Here is a 13472-nt window from a genome sequence, read left to right as displayed (position 1 = left end):
ATCGATATATAAATTCATGCATGAACACACGTGCGCGATTGAGTATGAAAAAAAAAGAAAAAAATGACAGGATGAATTGAAGGAACGGTAAATTAATTATCACACGAAAAGGAGCGTAAAATATATTATACATTTATATATATGTAACTCACATTTTCTTGCGGAAACAACATTGCTTTTCGCACACATGTGCTCTTTCAGATGTGTTCGTTCACTGTGCACATGGGTTCTTTTATTTTTAGAAAAACCTTTGAAAATTTCCGATTTTCAATAAAATTACCAGGAGATACTGTTTTACCGACTGTTCAAAGTTTCTTGACTCTCGGAAGGTAAAATAGGAATCTGTTTTATCTTGCGATTAATTGATGAAGTTACTCTAGAGAGCGGTAGTGTTTAAAAGAAAAAAAGAAAACGTTGATTTCTACTCTATATTCTTGTATTCTATGTTTAAACGTGGGGGGTATATTCGTGAAACCTAACCTTTTCCTTTCACGGCATTTTAGCGAACGGTATGTATCACGCGGAAAATCCTTAATTTTCATAATCATCGTTCTTAGGACGATTGTTTTATGAGAATCGATCGATCGTCGACGATTTTCTGAAGTATAAAAGTGCAATATTTATGGGAACGAGACGAAATCAGAGTAACTGTTTAGCAAAGTGATTTAGATTGCTGATCTGTTGTTTCAGTTGTTAAACAGAACTAAAAATGTCCATCCGACCGGTCTATCGGCCCAAGATTGTGAAGAAGAGGACGAAGAAATTCATCAGGCATCAAAGTGATAGATATGACAAACTCAAGGTAGATACATGTCTTATTTCGCTAATTGTCAGTCTCGTCAACGTGTTTATAAAGTTTGGTTATATCGTCTGATCTATATGAATTTTATTGTATTATAAATTTGATTATGCAAGACATTTTAAATATTTATTTTGCGTGCTATATATATTTTATATTTTACTTATTAAATATTTAATTATCTTAGCGTACTTAACTTATTTTCACTAAGAAGCAAGAAATTAAATTTTTGCAATGATAATTATTTATTAAATGTAATGAAAGAATCATATGTAGAAAGTATAACTATTGGCTACATTTTTCAGCGCAACTGGCGTAAACCAAAAGGTATTGACAACAGAGTACGTAGGCGTTTCAAGGGTCAGTACTTGATGCCCAGCATTGGTTATGGTAGCAATAAGAAGACACGTCATATGCTACCAACAGGCTTCCGCAAGGTCCTTGTACATAACGTAAAGGTAAATGTCGCTTTTATGTTATCAAATTTCTTCTTTTTAAAGAATAATAAAATGAGAAATATTAAAAATGAGTTTTGTGAGATAAAATAGTGTAAAGCAATAGTTTCAAGTTCTTAAATATCAAAATATATATCAATTTCCCATGATATATATTTTGTAATACATAATATGTGAATTACATTTGTAGAAATTATTTAAAAATAGAAAACATATTGCTTTTATTATTTTGTATATATATTTTAGTAACATTTACTTTTGAGTAAGATACTAATAAAAATCAACTACTTACAGGAGCTTGAAGTCTTAATGATGCAAAATCGCAAGTTCTGTGCAGAAATTGCACATGCTGTTAGCAGCAAGAAAAGGAAAGCCATCGTCGAGCGTGCTCAACAACTTTCGATACGCGTAACAAATGCTAGCGCACGTTTGCGTTCGGAGGAGAACGAGTAAGCATAACTTTTACGTGTATTTTGGCAATAAAATATTAAAAACATATCTCCTGTCTCTCATCTTCTTAACGTTGCCTGCAATTGCCCTATAGGTAAATATTCTTTAAATTAAAAAATCTTGAATTATATATATTGATTTTTTTAATGTTGTAAAATTTATCAATCCATTTATTAATTGCTTAAAATTTTGTAAATTATGCGTAGCAATTAGATTATTCTATGGCAAAGAGAAAAGGAAACTGTTATGGGTATTCAGTGAAATAGCATCAGTCGAGTTTAATAATCCTTATATTTCTTAAGAAGTTATTAATTTCTACATGTTTCATTATTTTATATATCTTCAATCTACATTATCCTGAAAAATTAGTTTTACATATCCTGGCGTTCCCTCGAGCGGCACCGCGCAGAAGGGACAGATCGCGATATAGCCGTTTGTGCCGTGCGGTATGGCTACTTTTTCCCAATATCTGCAAAACGAACAAGAAGAAACGGAGTGGCGATAAAAAGACGAGTAACTCAAAGTGCAATTAAGATGTAATATTCCAAGGTATAATGGAATGTAATGTGCATTACTAACTTGACAGTTTTCTCCGTAGCCATGTGTCCGCAGGGACTAAATGCGTAAGTGGGCGGTCCGCAGTCTACGTAGAAGGCAGGCTCTATTCCCATAGACAACTTGACTACTGCCCCTGCGACTAGGCACATAGGACATCTTCTTGTAACCTTGTCCTTCTCCTGACCCCAATCGTGATGTCCCTGTACATGGCCGCACTTAAGGTAAACGTATGGCTGCTGCTGCGTTGAATCCGAAGCTGCTTTGCGGGGTATGACCAATGTGTTCAAGCCTACAGGACACTGTGGTCTGCCGGCATTTATAGCATCGACTAACTCTTCTAGGTCTTGTTTTGTCTGCGAAAGAGAGTACGCATTTACACATCTTCCTAATGTAAATTACATTATATTTTACATATAATCTTTTTAAAGAATATGTTACCGGAGACTTTGCGAGACCTTCGGCTGATCGCCAGAGAAGAGTAGCGCCGCAAAGATCGATGAGAGTACCATCTTGTAGAATATTGTTCTCTTCCTCCACGACGTTGCCTTTCTGTTGAGCACTTCGGCTTTCCCTAAGCGAGAAAACACCGCCGCCCACGCTTACTTCCCGCCAAAACCCGCACTGGGCTTCGCCACCGCAGAATTGACCCCGCGGATGCATTATCAAGACTCCATTAGTCGTAAGTCCGTCGATCTCGCGATTCTCTTGCCATTTGGTTGCCTTTTCCTGAATTGAGAAATAGCTTATAAAATGTCCGAATGCCACCGAAAAAGTTCATTCTCTTATGAAATTCTTATAAATTCGTTTACATAAAATCAATCGCTGCGCAATCAATTTACAGATCTTACCCCTAAGAAAATATTTCTCGAACTGTCGAAACCTGCAGCATAAATTCTCGCGATTCTGGAATCCGATCGATCCGCCAGAATCCGACAGGCGAACCTGCTGATGGTGCTCTGGGCGACGCGTCCTTCATTAGGAGGTCCACGTCCCTCATTAGCAGGTCCGCTATCGCTACCGCCAGCACATGTGTCCATCACTACGAAATCGATAGGCGATTCGGACGAACGGCCGATCTATACAAATATAATTTTGATTTAGACACATACATATATATTGCCATATAATTTAAAAAAAAAATCGAGAAATAAAACAGAAACGATTATTTAGGACTGATTTTTCCAAATTTTTGGTAAGTTTTACCAGGCATGTAGCATATTTTCGTTTCTTTTCAGATAAGTTCTAAAAAAAGAAATAAAGATATGCTACCTATCGGGTAAAACTTACCAAAAAGTTGAAACAACTTAGAAGCATAAAGACTTGGGATTTTTACCTGGAACATGTCTGTTTTTTCATCTTCCGTGTATTCGACGATAACGGCCTGGTTTCTGGAAAGCGTGTACGAGATTGAGTGTTGCTTCGTGTTGAGGATGGCTTGTGAACTATGAGGCGTTTTAACGATGTAATGCTTACTACGTTTAACGCCATTTGGCACGGGTCTTTTGTATAATACGAATTTACTTCTCCTTCTACCCCTATCGCCAGGTGGAAGGTAACCATTGTATCTGCCAAAGATTCATTAATTGTTAATGTTTCTCGCTAATCACATTTTGTTTTTTTACATCTACTAAAACTTCTTACCCGAGTATAACTAGTTCACCGTATTTCACTAATTGTTTCGGCTTCTCATGATGGTAACTGTGAGACCGGTGTGGATTGCCATGTGAATGGCTGTGACTGTGAATGTTGCGTGGACTGTGAGGTGCCCCGACTGTTTCACCTTCTTCCACGAGCAACGGGCTCTCACTACTGCCGCCGTCGGATCTAATAAAATAATGGTATAAATCTTTTACAATTTATATACATGTATATCTATATATTTAGGGTGATCCGCTACTATCACTTTTTTTCTTTTGTTTTGTAATTAGTCTCTTTTCCTTAGTAAAAATTTTAGAATTTCTTTTTTCCCCAATGTTTTTCAACATTAAGTATTTTACAAATGAGCCTTCAAATTAAATTAAAAAATAACAAAAAATTAAATTAAATTTGATAGCAAGTAAATTAAAATTGATTGAAAGATAAGTTGTAATCTACTTACAGTTTTAAAGCTTAATTTGTTGAGATATTAATCAATTTTATTTAATTACCATAACATCTTTCAACATTCTAGTAATTATTAATTTTTCTCCTTGTTTTTTTAATATTAACAGTTTGAAAAAAAAGATAGTGGCACATCACTCTATGAAAAATTTTACTGAAACATTTTTATTTGTTAATTCTCTGCAAAAAATTGATTTAACATAAAAATTATGCGGTAATTATGCAATCTTCTATGAATTTTATTAAGCCTACAAAAAGCAGTGAATTTTCTTATCTTATTAAAATTTTCGACATTGCAGGAGAGAAAGATAAATCCTTAGATTAATACAATGCAGTCATAATAGCCCTAGTTAGGAGATCATAAGAGTAAAATGGAGGATGAATGTAATCGTAATAGAATATGCGTTGTGTGTTAAATTGTACCAATTATATAAATTTCCTGAGTGCTCTGATTAATCTTGCAGTGATTAACTTCCACCAAGGAAAAGGAGGAAATTGGAAATCGTCGTTGGAAATTAAAATGGGATCAAAATGTGTCGATAATCGTGGAAATTTTGAACAGAAGGATGTCTGTAACTGGAAATACTTTCCTTTCATCCCAGAAGCAAAACATATATATATATATATATATATATATATATATATAGATATCAAAGGTATGAGACTACAATAAAGTTTTCATGTTTTACATCGGACTTTAACATTGTTAACTTGATTGTTTATGTAATCAAGGCCAGCTAATTCGTCAAACAGATGAATCGTTGCACCTTTGCATAAGCAAAAGCTCTCTTCATTAGATTTAGAGATAGCAATGAGACTGATTTGCTCAAGATTTGAAACCAAGTACTTGATACATCACCTTGTCACATATTATGTACATAGCAGATCTGTCGTTTACTTTTTTATTTTACAATGTAATTCTTTTACGCAAAAGCTCTTATATGTCACGGTACAGCCTCGTGTTTTCTTACAAAGGGTGCCTTTTCTATAAAGAAATTCAAATTGTATCTGAGCAGAAGTGATTGTGAGACAGTTTTGCGCGGCTTACATTACGTAATAATACGTAAACCGTAATTTCTTACTTACCGCGAAGGATATGGAATGCGTTTAGTTACTGGCATCCTCCTTTCAGTAGGATTTATAGATTTCTATTACTTCCATGGTACTTGCAAGGGTAACTTGATAAGGACGGGCAGTCTTAAGGATCTTCACGCGGTTGCAGACAAATCTGAGCAATTGCATAAGCTGCGAATCGGTAATTATGATCTGCAATGAAAAACATTCAATATAAAGATCATAATTAGCTGGCCTCTCTCACTTGTTCTCTCCCTTCTCTCTCTTTTCTATTTGTTCGCCAAATTAATTTCTTTAAAATTTTCATTGTTTATAAATCGGTCCGTCTCTTTATTGTTGCCTTATATTGTTAAAGGAAAACCTTTTTTTTCAGCTTGTTTCTCTTAGTTTTTAGACATCATTTCTCTGATGATTCTAATGTTAGATATGCTTTAGTGATAAGTATAATTTTTTTTTACATTATTTAACTTTTATGTTCAAATAAAAATATATTTGATTTTTTCAATTGGTCCTTCTGCAATTCTCAGTGATGTTTTCCTCGTTTATATTTATAATCAGTTTATATTATAATAATACAGTAGATGTTCCTACCTAATCAATCATCCTCAAATTTTCTCTATAGGTACATGCAAGTGGGCTATTACGACTGCTATTATAGTAATGTGATTGTATGTAAAATTATGTAAAAATTAAAATAATTATATTTAAAATAATCAAAATAATAATTTGTGAAATTAGGACTATATTAAAAATTCCTTGTAATAATATATAACACATAAACAATCATTTTTTAATATCAAAATACATAAACAATCATTTATCAGCATGCTGTTAATAATCTGCATACAGGAAAATCTGTTTAAATACATATAAACATTTCTCTTGATAATTTTTAGTGTACAAAACATTAATTCCTTTACAACCCAATCTCTTTTCTCGTACAAGAAAATAAGATAATCCCTTTTAATTCATAGAAATAACAATTGATGTTAAAGTTTGATTTTTCATGCATTATCGTGTTTTACTCTATTGACAATAGATATTTGCATTGAATAAAATGAAACTAAATTCATGCTATTATACAAGGTTTCGACGCACTATCAGCAAGCTTTTAGCATACACAAGTCATTATACACAGCAAGACTGTCAGCAGATATTCAAATTACAAACAAAACACACTTATCGCTCGCGCAGTAAATAATTAAGTGTTGCGAAATCATCGGATAGTGTCATATTAAGTGACATTCCCGACAAAACTTTCTAGAATTTTATTTTACTCCCGATAAAATTCGCGATTCTCGCTAATGATTTGCTAATGATGATTAAATATTTTCGGTATAATATCTCTTGACGCTTTCTTTTTTGTAAATTAATAGTCATAAAGTCGCTCATACGAATATATAAATCTCTGTTTACGTTATACCTGATGCATTATTAATGACGCGATAAATTTTCAGCCTCACTTTCTCGTTAATCTCTTCATCAAGAATGGAGCGAGTAAACATAAAACATTGTCGGAAAAGAAGAACAAAGAAACGACCTCTGATAAAATTGAAGGCTAACGGAATAATCGGGCAATATTATCGTGCATTCACGTGTGTCTTCGTCCGTGCATTGTCATAAACAGAAGCCAGCAGAGACAGGGATACGATAACATTATTGAGAGCGAAAAAAAAAAAGAGCGATCTCCGGGTATATCAAGCAATATTATGGCTAACGACCGTAATTTCCGTCATGTAGTCCCAGTGATAACGTCAAGGAGACTTTGTAAATATATTTTACATATCTATGCATTCTGCACTATTTATATATTTATATGTACATTCTTTTGTATATTTAAATGCACCTTTTTTTCTATATTTATACCTACATTTTTTTTGTATATTTATATGTACATATAAATATATATATATATATTTTTATAAATTTATATGTAAATATATATTATATACATATAAATATAAATATAAATATACAAAAAAATGTACATGTAAATGTATGTATAAATATAATACAAATCTAAGTATCTAATGCATAAATATATGCATAGCAACGACGCAGTATCTCGGCTGCAGATAGAGAAAATCGTACACTGCAGCACGTCGATGTGACACGATTGTCGTGCGTTCTATCGACCGTGAGGGGAGAGGAAGGAGGGATCGCTCTCTTCGTCTCTCTTTAAGAGAAGAGGGACTGCCTCTCTCTTTCTCTACAAAGATAAATATTGATTATTTACCGTATCACCATCGTGACGATCTCCGCATTCGAGCGGTTTTCTCTGGCGCAAAACGCTAAATCGGAGCACTCGCTTCCTACGACGAGAATGTTGTCCCTATCGGAAGACTGTGGATCGCACTCGTTCACCTTGCTCCGCACTCGTCTTGTTTTCTCTCTTTCCCTTTTCTTTTCGGAACAAAAGTCTCGCAGTCGCACTCTCTCTCTCTCTACGGACTCTTCCGTCTTCACCGAATCGCCGTCGTGTTTACACGCGACGACAACGACGACGATGACGATGCCGATGACGGTGACGATGACGATGACGACGAACCTTGGGCAGGACGACGACCCATGATTACGCGGATTACGCGAATGTCATATCGATTACCGAGCGACTCTCTCGGCTACGACGACTATTCTCGCTCTTTCTCTCTCTCTCTCTCTCCCTCTCTCTCTTTCTCTCTTTGCGTTTGTTTTGTTGCGTCACGCACGATTCTGGGATGTCGCACGGAGAGAAGAGAGAGAGAGATACTCTTCTGCGTTTCCACGACGATCTCGGGGCTCTGTTTTCGTCACAAACACGCACATAAACGTATGTGCAGCACGCGGGGATGCGCACGCACACAAACACGACGATTCACGCGAATACGCACACGAATACGCGCGGGAGGACACCGACGTCGCCTCCGACACGACTTGACAGGTTCTGGATGTGTCTCTTCGCGCTCTGCGGATCCCTGCGCGGTGAATCTCTGGACGCGCATGCGCGCCAGGATTAACCTCCGCGGAGAATTACGAGGAGGAGATCTCGAGGTAGTTCTCGCTCGCGCGACGATCCGACGAAATTCTATTACTCCGATCTAATTTCGTCTCCGCCGTCTCTAAGCGATTTTTGGGACGCCGATATACGGGTCGCCATCTTTGCGCATGCCCTTCCGCATCGGACACCTGATTGGCGGAGCCACCCCCACCCCTTTCTCGTTCGATCAGCTGTGCGCATCCGCCCAAATGTCAACCTTAAGCGAGGCTAAACGCGACAGTTCAAGAGCCAATGAGAGAGCTCGTTGATCTAGGGACAATTTGTAGCGAAGTTTTCTATTGGACGCGATTTTTGTCCAATTTATGTTCGTCGTGGATTTTATTTTTCCCATCATCATTGTTTTATTCTCTATGCACGGTTCTATTTCATATGGCTCGTTTACGCCAGTAACAGGGTTAGTTAAGAGTATTTTCGAGTAAACTGAAGTTTAGTTGAAGGAGAGAAACGCTGTAAAGTATGAGTCGTAGAAGAGTACACGAAGAGGATGATGGCTACGGTAATTATATTGCTCGAGTTATTGTCTTATTTCTCCGATATTACGATTTGCCGGATGGCTAGCTATGATGTTAAAATTACATCCTTGTCGATATAAACATCCTATTTTGCTTTCTTCTCTCGCCTATTTTTGAAATTTTATCAAAACTAATATCATTTTAGTATGCCAACGCATCAATAAGATGATACGTTTAAAAGATTTGTAACAATCTATATGAAGAATACTTATGAGAAAGTATGCGTTTCTGACAAGAACTAGTCATTGCTCGGCTAGTTCCTATCAATAAAGATTTAATAATGATTAGAAGAAAATAAATAGTTGACAAGAGTCTGTTATTTTTACAAAATAATTTATGGTTAAACTAGTTTAATTAACTCCAAACTCATATCTTACTCGATCAACTTGTTTATAAATGTTTATATTTATTTTATTTGTAAAATTATGTATATATATTTTTAGAACGAGTATATAAGAAACGCAGGAGGGTATCAGAGAATCAAGAGATTGAAGATCGTCTTGAATCTCTTATCCTTCGCGTTGGAGAGAAATCAACATCATCCTTGGAAAGCAACTTGGAAGGCTTGGCTTCTGTATTGGAAGCTGACTTAGGTTTATTTCGTAGTAAGATTCTACGTATCTTAACAGATTGTGCTATTAAGATGCCAGAGAAGTGCACAATTTATACTACTCTTGTTGGGCTACTAAATGCAAAAAATTTTAATTTTGGTGGAGAATTTGTGGATTATATGGTAAAAAATTTCAAGGATTCTTTGAAAGCATGTAAATGGGACGTGGCTAGATATTCTCTTAGATTTCTAGCTGATTTAGTAAATTGCCATGTTTTGTCATGTGGATCGTTGATGCAGTTGTTTGACAATATGCTTGATGCTGCAAATGAAGATGGTGTACCGCAAGTTAGACGTGATTGGTATGTGAGAAAGATCTTCATTTCCTTAAGAAGTATTTTTGTTATATAACTTATAGAAAATAAATGTACAAGTGTATTTATAATGCTTTTTTAAAATAATTATAAATAATATTTTGCAGGTATGTTTATGCCGTTCTATCGACACTACCTTGGGTTGGAAGAGAATTATATGAGAAAAAAGAACAAGAATTAGATCATCTAATGGTTACAATAGAGATATTTTTGAATAAACGAAGTAAGAAACATCAGCCAGCATTGAGAGTTTGGTCGAGTGATACACCTCATCCGCAAGAAGAATACTTGGATTGCTTATGGGCACAAGTTCGTAAACTGAGACAAGACAATTGGGCCGAGAAACATATTCCACGACCATATCTTGCATTTGATTCAATTTTGTGCGAAGCGTTACAACATAATTTACCACCTTTGATGCCTCCTCCACATCATGAATCTTATTCTTATCCATTGCCTACTGTCGTCTTTCGTATGTTTGACTATACAGATTGCCCTGCTGAAGGACCATTATTACCAGGAAGTCATGCTATTGAGAGATTTTTAATAGAAGAACACTTGCGACAGATCATTAACAATTATTTTTTTGAGAGAAAAGATTGGTAATATATATAAATATTTTTTTTAACATTATATGTGTATGTGTGTGCAATATTTTATATTCTAACAAAATTTCTTATAATACTCTTATAACATTATTTCTGAATTATATATAATAATATTAATTGTTTTTATATGTTACAGTGCTGCACAATTATTGAATTTTCCATTTAAAGCCAAAATTCCTTTGGACTATTGTATTGTTGAAGTAATATTTGGTGAATTGTTTAGACTGCCTACTCCAAAACACTTAGAGATTTGCTATGGATCAATTTTGATAGAACTCTGCAAGTTGCAACCTTCAACTATGCCACAGGTTAAAAAATAAACTATATAATTTTTTCAAGTTTAATATTTAATTATCTAAAATTGTAACATAGAAAAAATAATGTTTAAATTGTATTTTTCAGGTATTAGCACAGGCGACTGAAATTTTATTTCGCCGTATAGATAGTATGGCAGCCACAGCTTTTGATCGTTTTGTTTGGTGGTTTGCATATCACTTGAGCAACTTTCAATTTCGTTGGTCATGGGAAGATTGGGATTCTTGTCTGCAACGTGATCCAGAACATCCAAGACCAAAATTTATACGAGAAGTCCTGCTTAAAGCTTTGAGGTCAGTTTATTACACAAATCGCTTTTTTAAAATAAATTGCTACATATATATATATATATATATATAATTTTTTATACCAATATTATATTTGAAACTCTAAGCGCCTGCAATTTTTATTAAAATATGAAATTATACGTGAAATCTTTTCATTTCTAGATTGTCATATTATCAAAGGATTCGGGACATGATGCCAGATTCTTATGTAGAACTGATTCCACTAGCTCCTGATCCTGTGTACAAATATTCATCTGAAGGTGCTAGTAAGTACACAATGGAATAAATAAATTATAAATTGTGCGATTTTACTAAAAATAATAAAGATATAGGTAAAAAAAATTAAAAATATTGAAAAAATAATAGTAACATTAATGTATTTGCAAATTATTTCAGGTTCACTTCCTGGTACAGCTGCAGCACATGAATTGGTGGTTTCTATAAGACGTAAATGTACACCAGAAGAAGTATTGAATGTATTAAATACATTACCTGGTCCTAGAGAGAATGAAGAGACAAATAATTACAATCCTTTGAAGATTGATGTTTTTGTACAAACCTTATTGAATCTGGGTTCAAAAAGTTTCAGTCATAGTTTTGCAGCTATAGTTAAGTTTCATTATGTTTTTAAGGTAAGTCACATGACAATGTTGCTAAATAATGCAAATGTGTGTGCACACGTGTACATGTATATAAATTTTTATATATACACACTTGTAAATACATTTTGTTTACAGGTACTTGCTGAAACAGAAGAAGCTCAGATATGTATATTAAGAAACATGTATGCATTGTGGAAGAATCATTATCAAATGATGGTAGTGTTAACTGACAAATTTTTAAAAACTGCTATTATTGAATGCAGTGCTATCGCCAATTGGATATTTTCCAAAGAGATGGCATCAGAATTTACAAAGTTAGTGCATTACTTAACAAGCTTTTTATTATAACATGTTTGTTCATTTTTTATTTTCAAATATTACTAAAATATTGTATAGATATATATTGAAAAATTCTCCTTATAATCTAAAAATTTTTATTTTCAGATTATATATTTGGGAGATACTACATTTGACGATACACAAAATGAATAAGCATGTGACAAAGTTGACTACAGAATTAGCAGAAGCTAGGGAAAAATTAAGGAGAGCAGAAAGTAGATCAGGCTCTTCTTCGGAGGATGAGGATAATAATAAAGAAAAAAATAGGGAGAGGCCATCGGAAGATGTAGTAGAACGAATGGAAGAAAAATTGGAAGCTGCACAAGCAAATCAGAAAAATTTATTTCTAATTATATTTCAGGTATTTAAAAATGTACATTATTATTGCAAAAGAAAGATATTTTTGAGATAAAAAACAGCAACATACTTGTTGCATTTATTGTATAGTTTATATATAAAATAGGATATATATGTTGTATTGTATATAATATACTACATGTAATATATATATTTGTAATATATATATATATATATATTTTTTTTTTTTTTTTTAGCGATTTATAATGATTCTCTCAGAACATTTAGTGCGCTGTGATACAGATGGAATTGATTACAACACCCATTGGTATAAATGGACTGTAGGAAGATTACAACAAGTTTTCTTATCTGTAAGTTAAATTATTTATTATCTCATGTGGTAGCATAAATTTAATTTTAAAAATAAGATTTGGAAATTATTAATATATAACTCTCTTATTCATTTGTTTATAATTACAAGATGTTTATAATAAAGGCTTATATTTATTTTACAGCATCAGGAACAAGTACAAAAGTATTCCTCAACATTGGAAACTTTATTATTTACTCCAGACTTGGATCCTCATATTTTAGATGTATTCCATCAATTCGTTTCTCTAAGAGCGTGAAAGTATATTTACATATTAACAATAAGATATATTAAATTAGTATACACACACACAGACATATATATATATATATCTTAAAGTACAATTTTCAAATTATGTGATTTGTGCTACTTTTTATCTGATTATATTCTCCTGATACTTTCCTAATTATTAAAAGTTTAAATTTTTATTATCCAAGTCCTCTTTTCTCTTTTATATTATAAAAAAGAGCAAGTAGCATAAATTATTTAAATAAAAAAGTTTGAAAATTATTCCGATCATAACATGTTGCTTTAATATTTCAAGAATCGAAATCACTGTTTCGTCAAAAGATGCATTTTTTTATTATTGCAGTATAAGATAATGTTAAAAATCCATTGATTAATATCACATTAGATTGATAGACACACAGTATAGAAATCTGAATAGGAAATGTTAAAAAGAAATAATTAAAAAATTTATCATTATTAAATAATAAATTTATTGATAATAATAATATATAAAGAA

At 33.4% G+C, this 13472-nt stretch overlaps 3 protein-coding genes across 4 annotated transcripts; 2 read left to right on the top strand and 1 right to left on the bottom strand.

Annotated features, from left to right (window-relative positions):
• The first annotated feature begins 427 nt into the window (after positions 1-427).
• RpL32 (ribosomal protein L32) lies at positions 428-1752 on the top strand. Its single transcript, XM_029323003.2, has 4 exons — positions 428-509; positions 691-802; positions 1105-1257; positions 1549-1752. Exons 2-4 carry the CDS (start codon positions 710-712, stop codon positions 1705-1707), a joined length of 405 nt encoding a protein of 134 aa, XP_029178836.1. The 5' UTR covers positions 428-509; positions 691-709; the 3' UTR covers positions 1708-1752.
• Positions 1753-1976: 224 nt separating this feature from the next.
• On the bottom strand, positions 1977-8576 carry Pli (E3 ubiquitin-protein ligase pellino). 2 transcript variants are annotated; one of them, XM_029322923.2, is made up of 8 exons: positions 7673-8576; positions 5449-5628; positions 3904-4086; positions 3596-3827; positions 3111-3338; positions 2701-2988; positions 2284-2615; positions 1977-2173 (listed from the first exon to the last, which is right to left on the bottom strand). In XM_029322923.2, the coding sequence occupies exons 2-8, from the start codon at positions 5481-5483 to the stop codon at positions 2047-2049; spliced, it is 1425 nt and encodes a 474-aa protein (XP_029178756.1). In that variant the 5' UTR covers positions 5484-5628; positions 7673-8576; the 3' UTR covers positions 1977-2046. The 2 variants fall into 2 exon arrangements, with proteins under 2 accessions (XP_029178756.1, XP_029178757.1); XM_029322924.2 differs by lacking the exon at positions 5449-5628.
• Positions 8577-8822: 246 nt separating this feature from the next.
• On the top strand, positions 8823-13133 carry Cbp80 (nuclear cap-binding protein subunit 1). Its single transcript, XM_029322922.2, has 11 exons — positions 8823-8969; positions 9429-9897; positions 10017-10511; positions 10654-10825; positions 10920-11125; positions 11282-11385; positions 11516-11751; positions 11857-12035; positions 12166-12421; positions 12615-12728; positions 12873-13133. The coding sequence occupies exons 1-11, from the start codon at positions 8930-8932 to the stop codon at positions 12984-12986; spliced, it is 2385 nt and encodes a 794-aa protein (XP_029178755.1). The 5' UTR covers positions 8823-8929; the 3' UTR covers positions 12987-13133.
• The last annotated feature ends 339 nt before the right edge of the window (positions 13134-13472 follow it).

Source organism: Nylanderia fulva, unplaced genomic scaffold (genome assembly GCF_048542155.1).
Source record: "Nylanderia fulva isolate GAGA-0341 unplaced genomic scaffold, ASM4854215v1 Scaffold9, whole genome shotgun sequence".
In the NCBI taxonomy this organism is placed as follows: domain Eukaryota; kingdom Metazoa; phylum Arthropoda; class Insecta; order Hymenoptera; family Formicidae; genus Nylanderia; species Nylanderia fulva.
The sequence above is the reverse complement of the archived record's forward strand: the minus strand, read 5'-3'. Positions and strand labels throughout refer to the sequence as shown.

Excerpts from the sequence above, each read along its gene's own strand:
- RpL32 (XM_029323003.2), top strand. The coding sequence starts at position 710 with ATGTCCATCCGACCGGTCTATCGGCCCAAGATTGTGAAGAAGAGGACG. Across the intron at positions 803-1,104 it reads ATAGATATGACAAACTCAAG|CGCAACTGGCGTAAACCAAA; the intron begins GTAGATACATGT and ends TACATTTTTCAG. Across the intron at positions 1,258-1,548 it reads TCCTTGTACATAACGTAAAG|GAGCTTGAAGTCTTAATGAT; the intron begins GTAAATGTCGCT and ends AACTACTTACAG.
- Cbp80 (XM_029322922.2), top strand. The coding sequence starts at position 8,930 with ATGAGTCGTAGAAGAGTACACGAAGAGGATGATGGCTACG. Across the intron at positions 11,386-11,515 it reads ATATTCATCTGAAGGTGCTA|GTTCACTTCCTGGTACAGCT; the intron begins GTAAGTACACAA and ends AAATTATTTCAG. Across the intron at positions 12,036-12,165 it reads ATGGCATCAGAATTTACAAA|ATTATATATTTGGGAGATAC; the intron begins GTTAGTGCATTA and ends TTTTATTTTCAG.
- Pli (XM_029322923.2), bottom strand. The coding sequence starts at position 5,483 with ATGCCAGTAACTAAACGCATTCCATATCCTTCGCG. Across the intron at positions 4,087-5,448 it reads CGCATTCCATATCCTTCGCG|ATCCGACGGCGGCAGTAGTG; the intron begins GTAAGTAAGAAA and ends TTATTTTATTAG. Across the intron at positions 3,828-3,903 it reads GGTGAACTAGTTATACTCGG|ATACAATGGTTACCTTCCAC; the intron begins GTAAGAAGTTTT and ends AATCTTTGGCAG.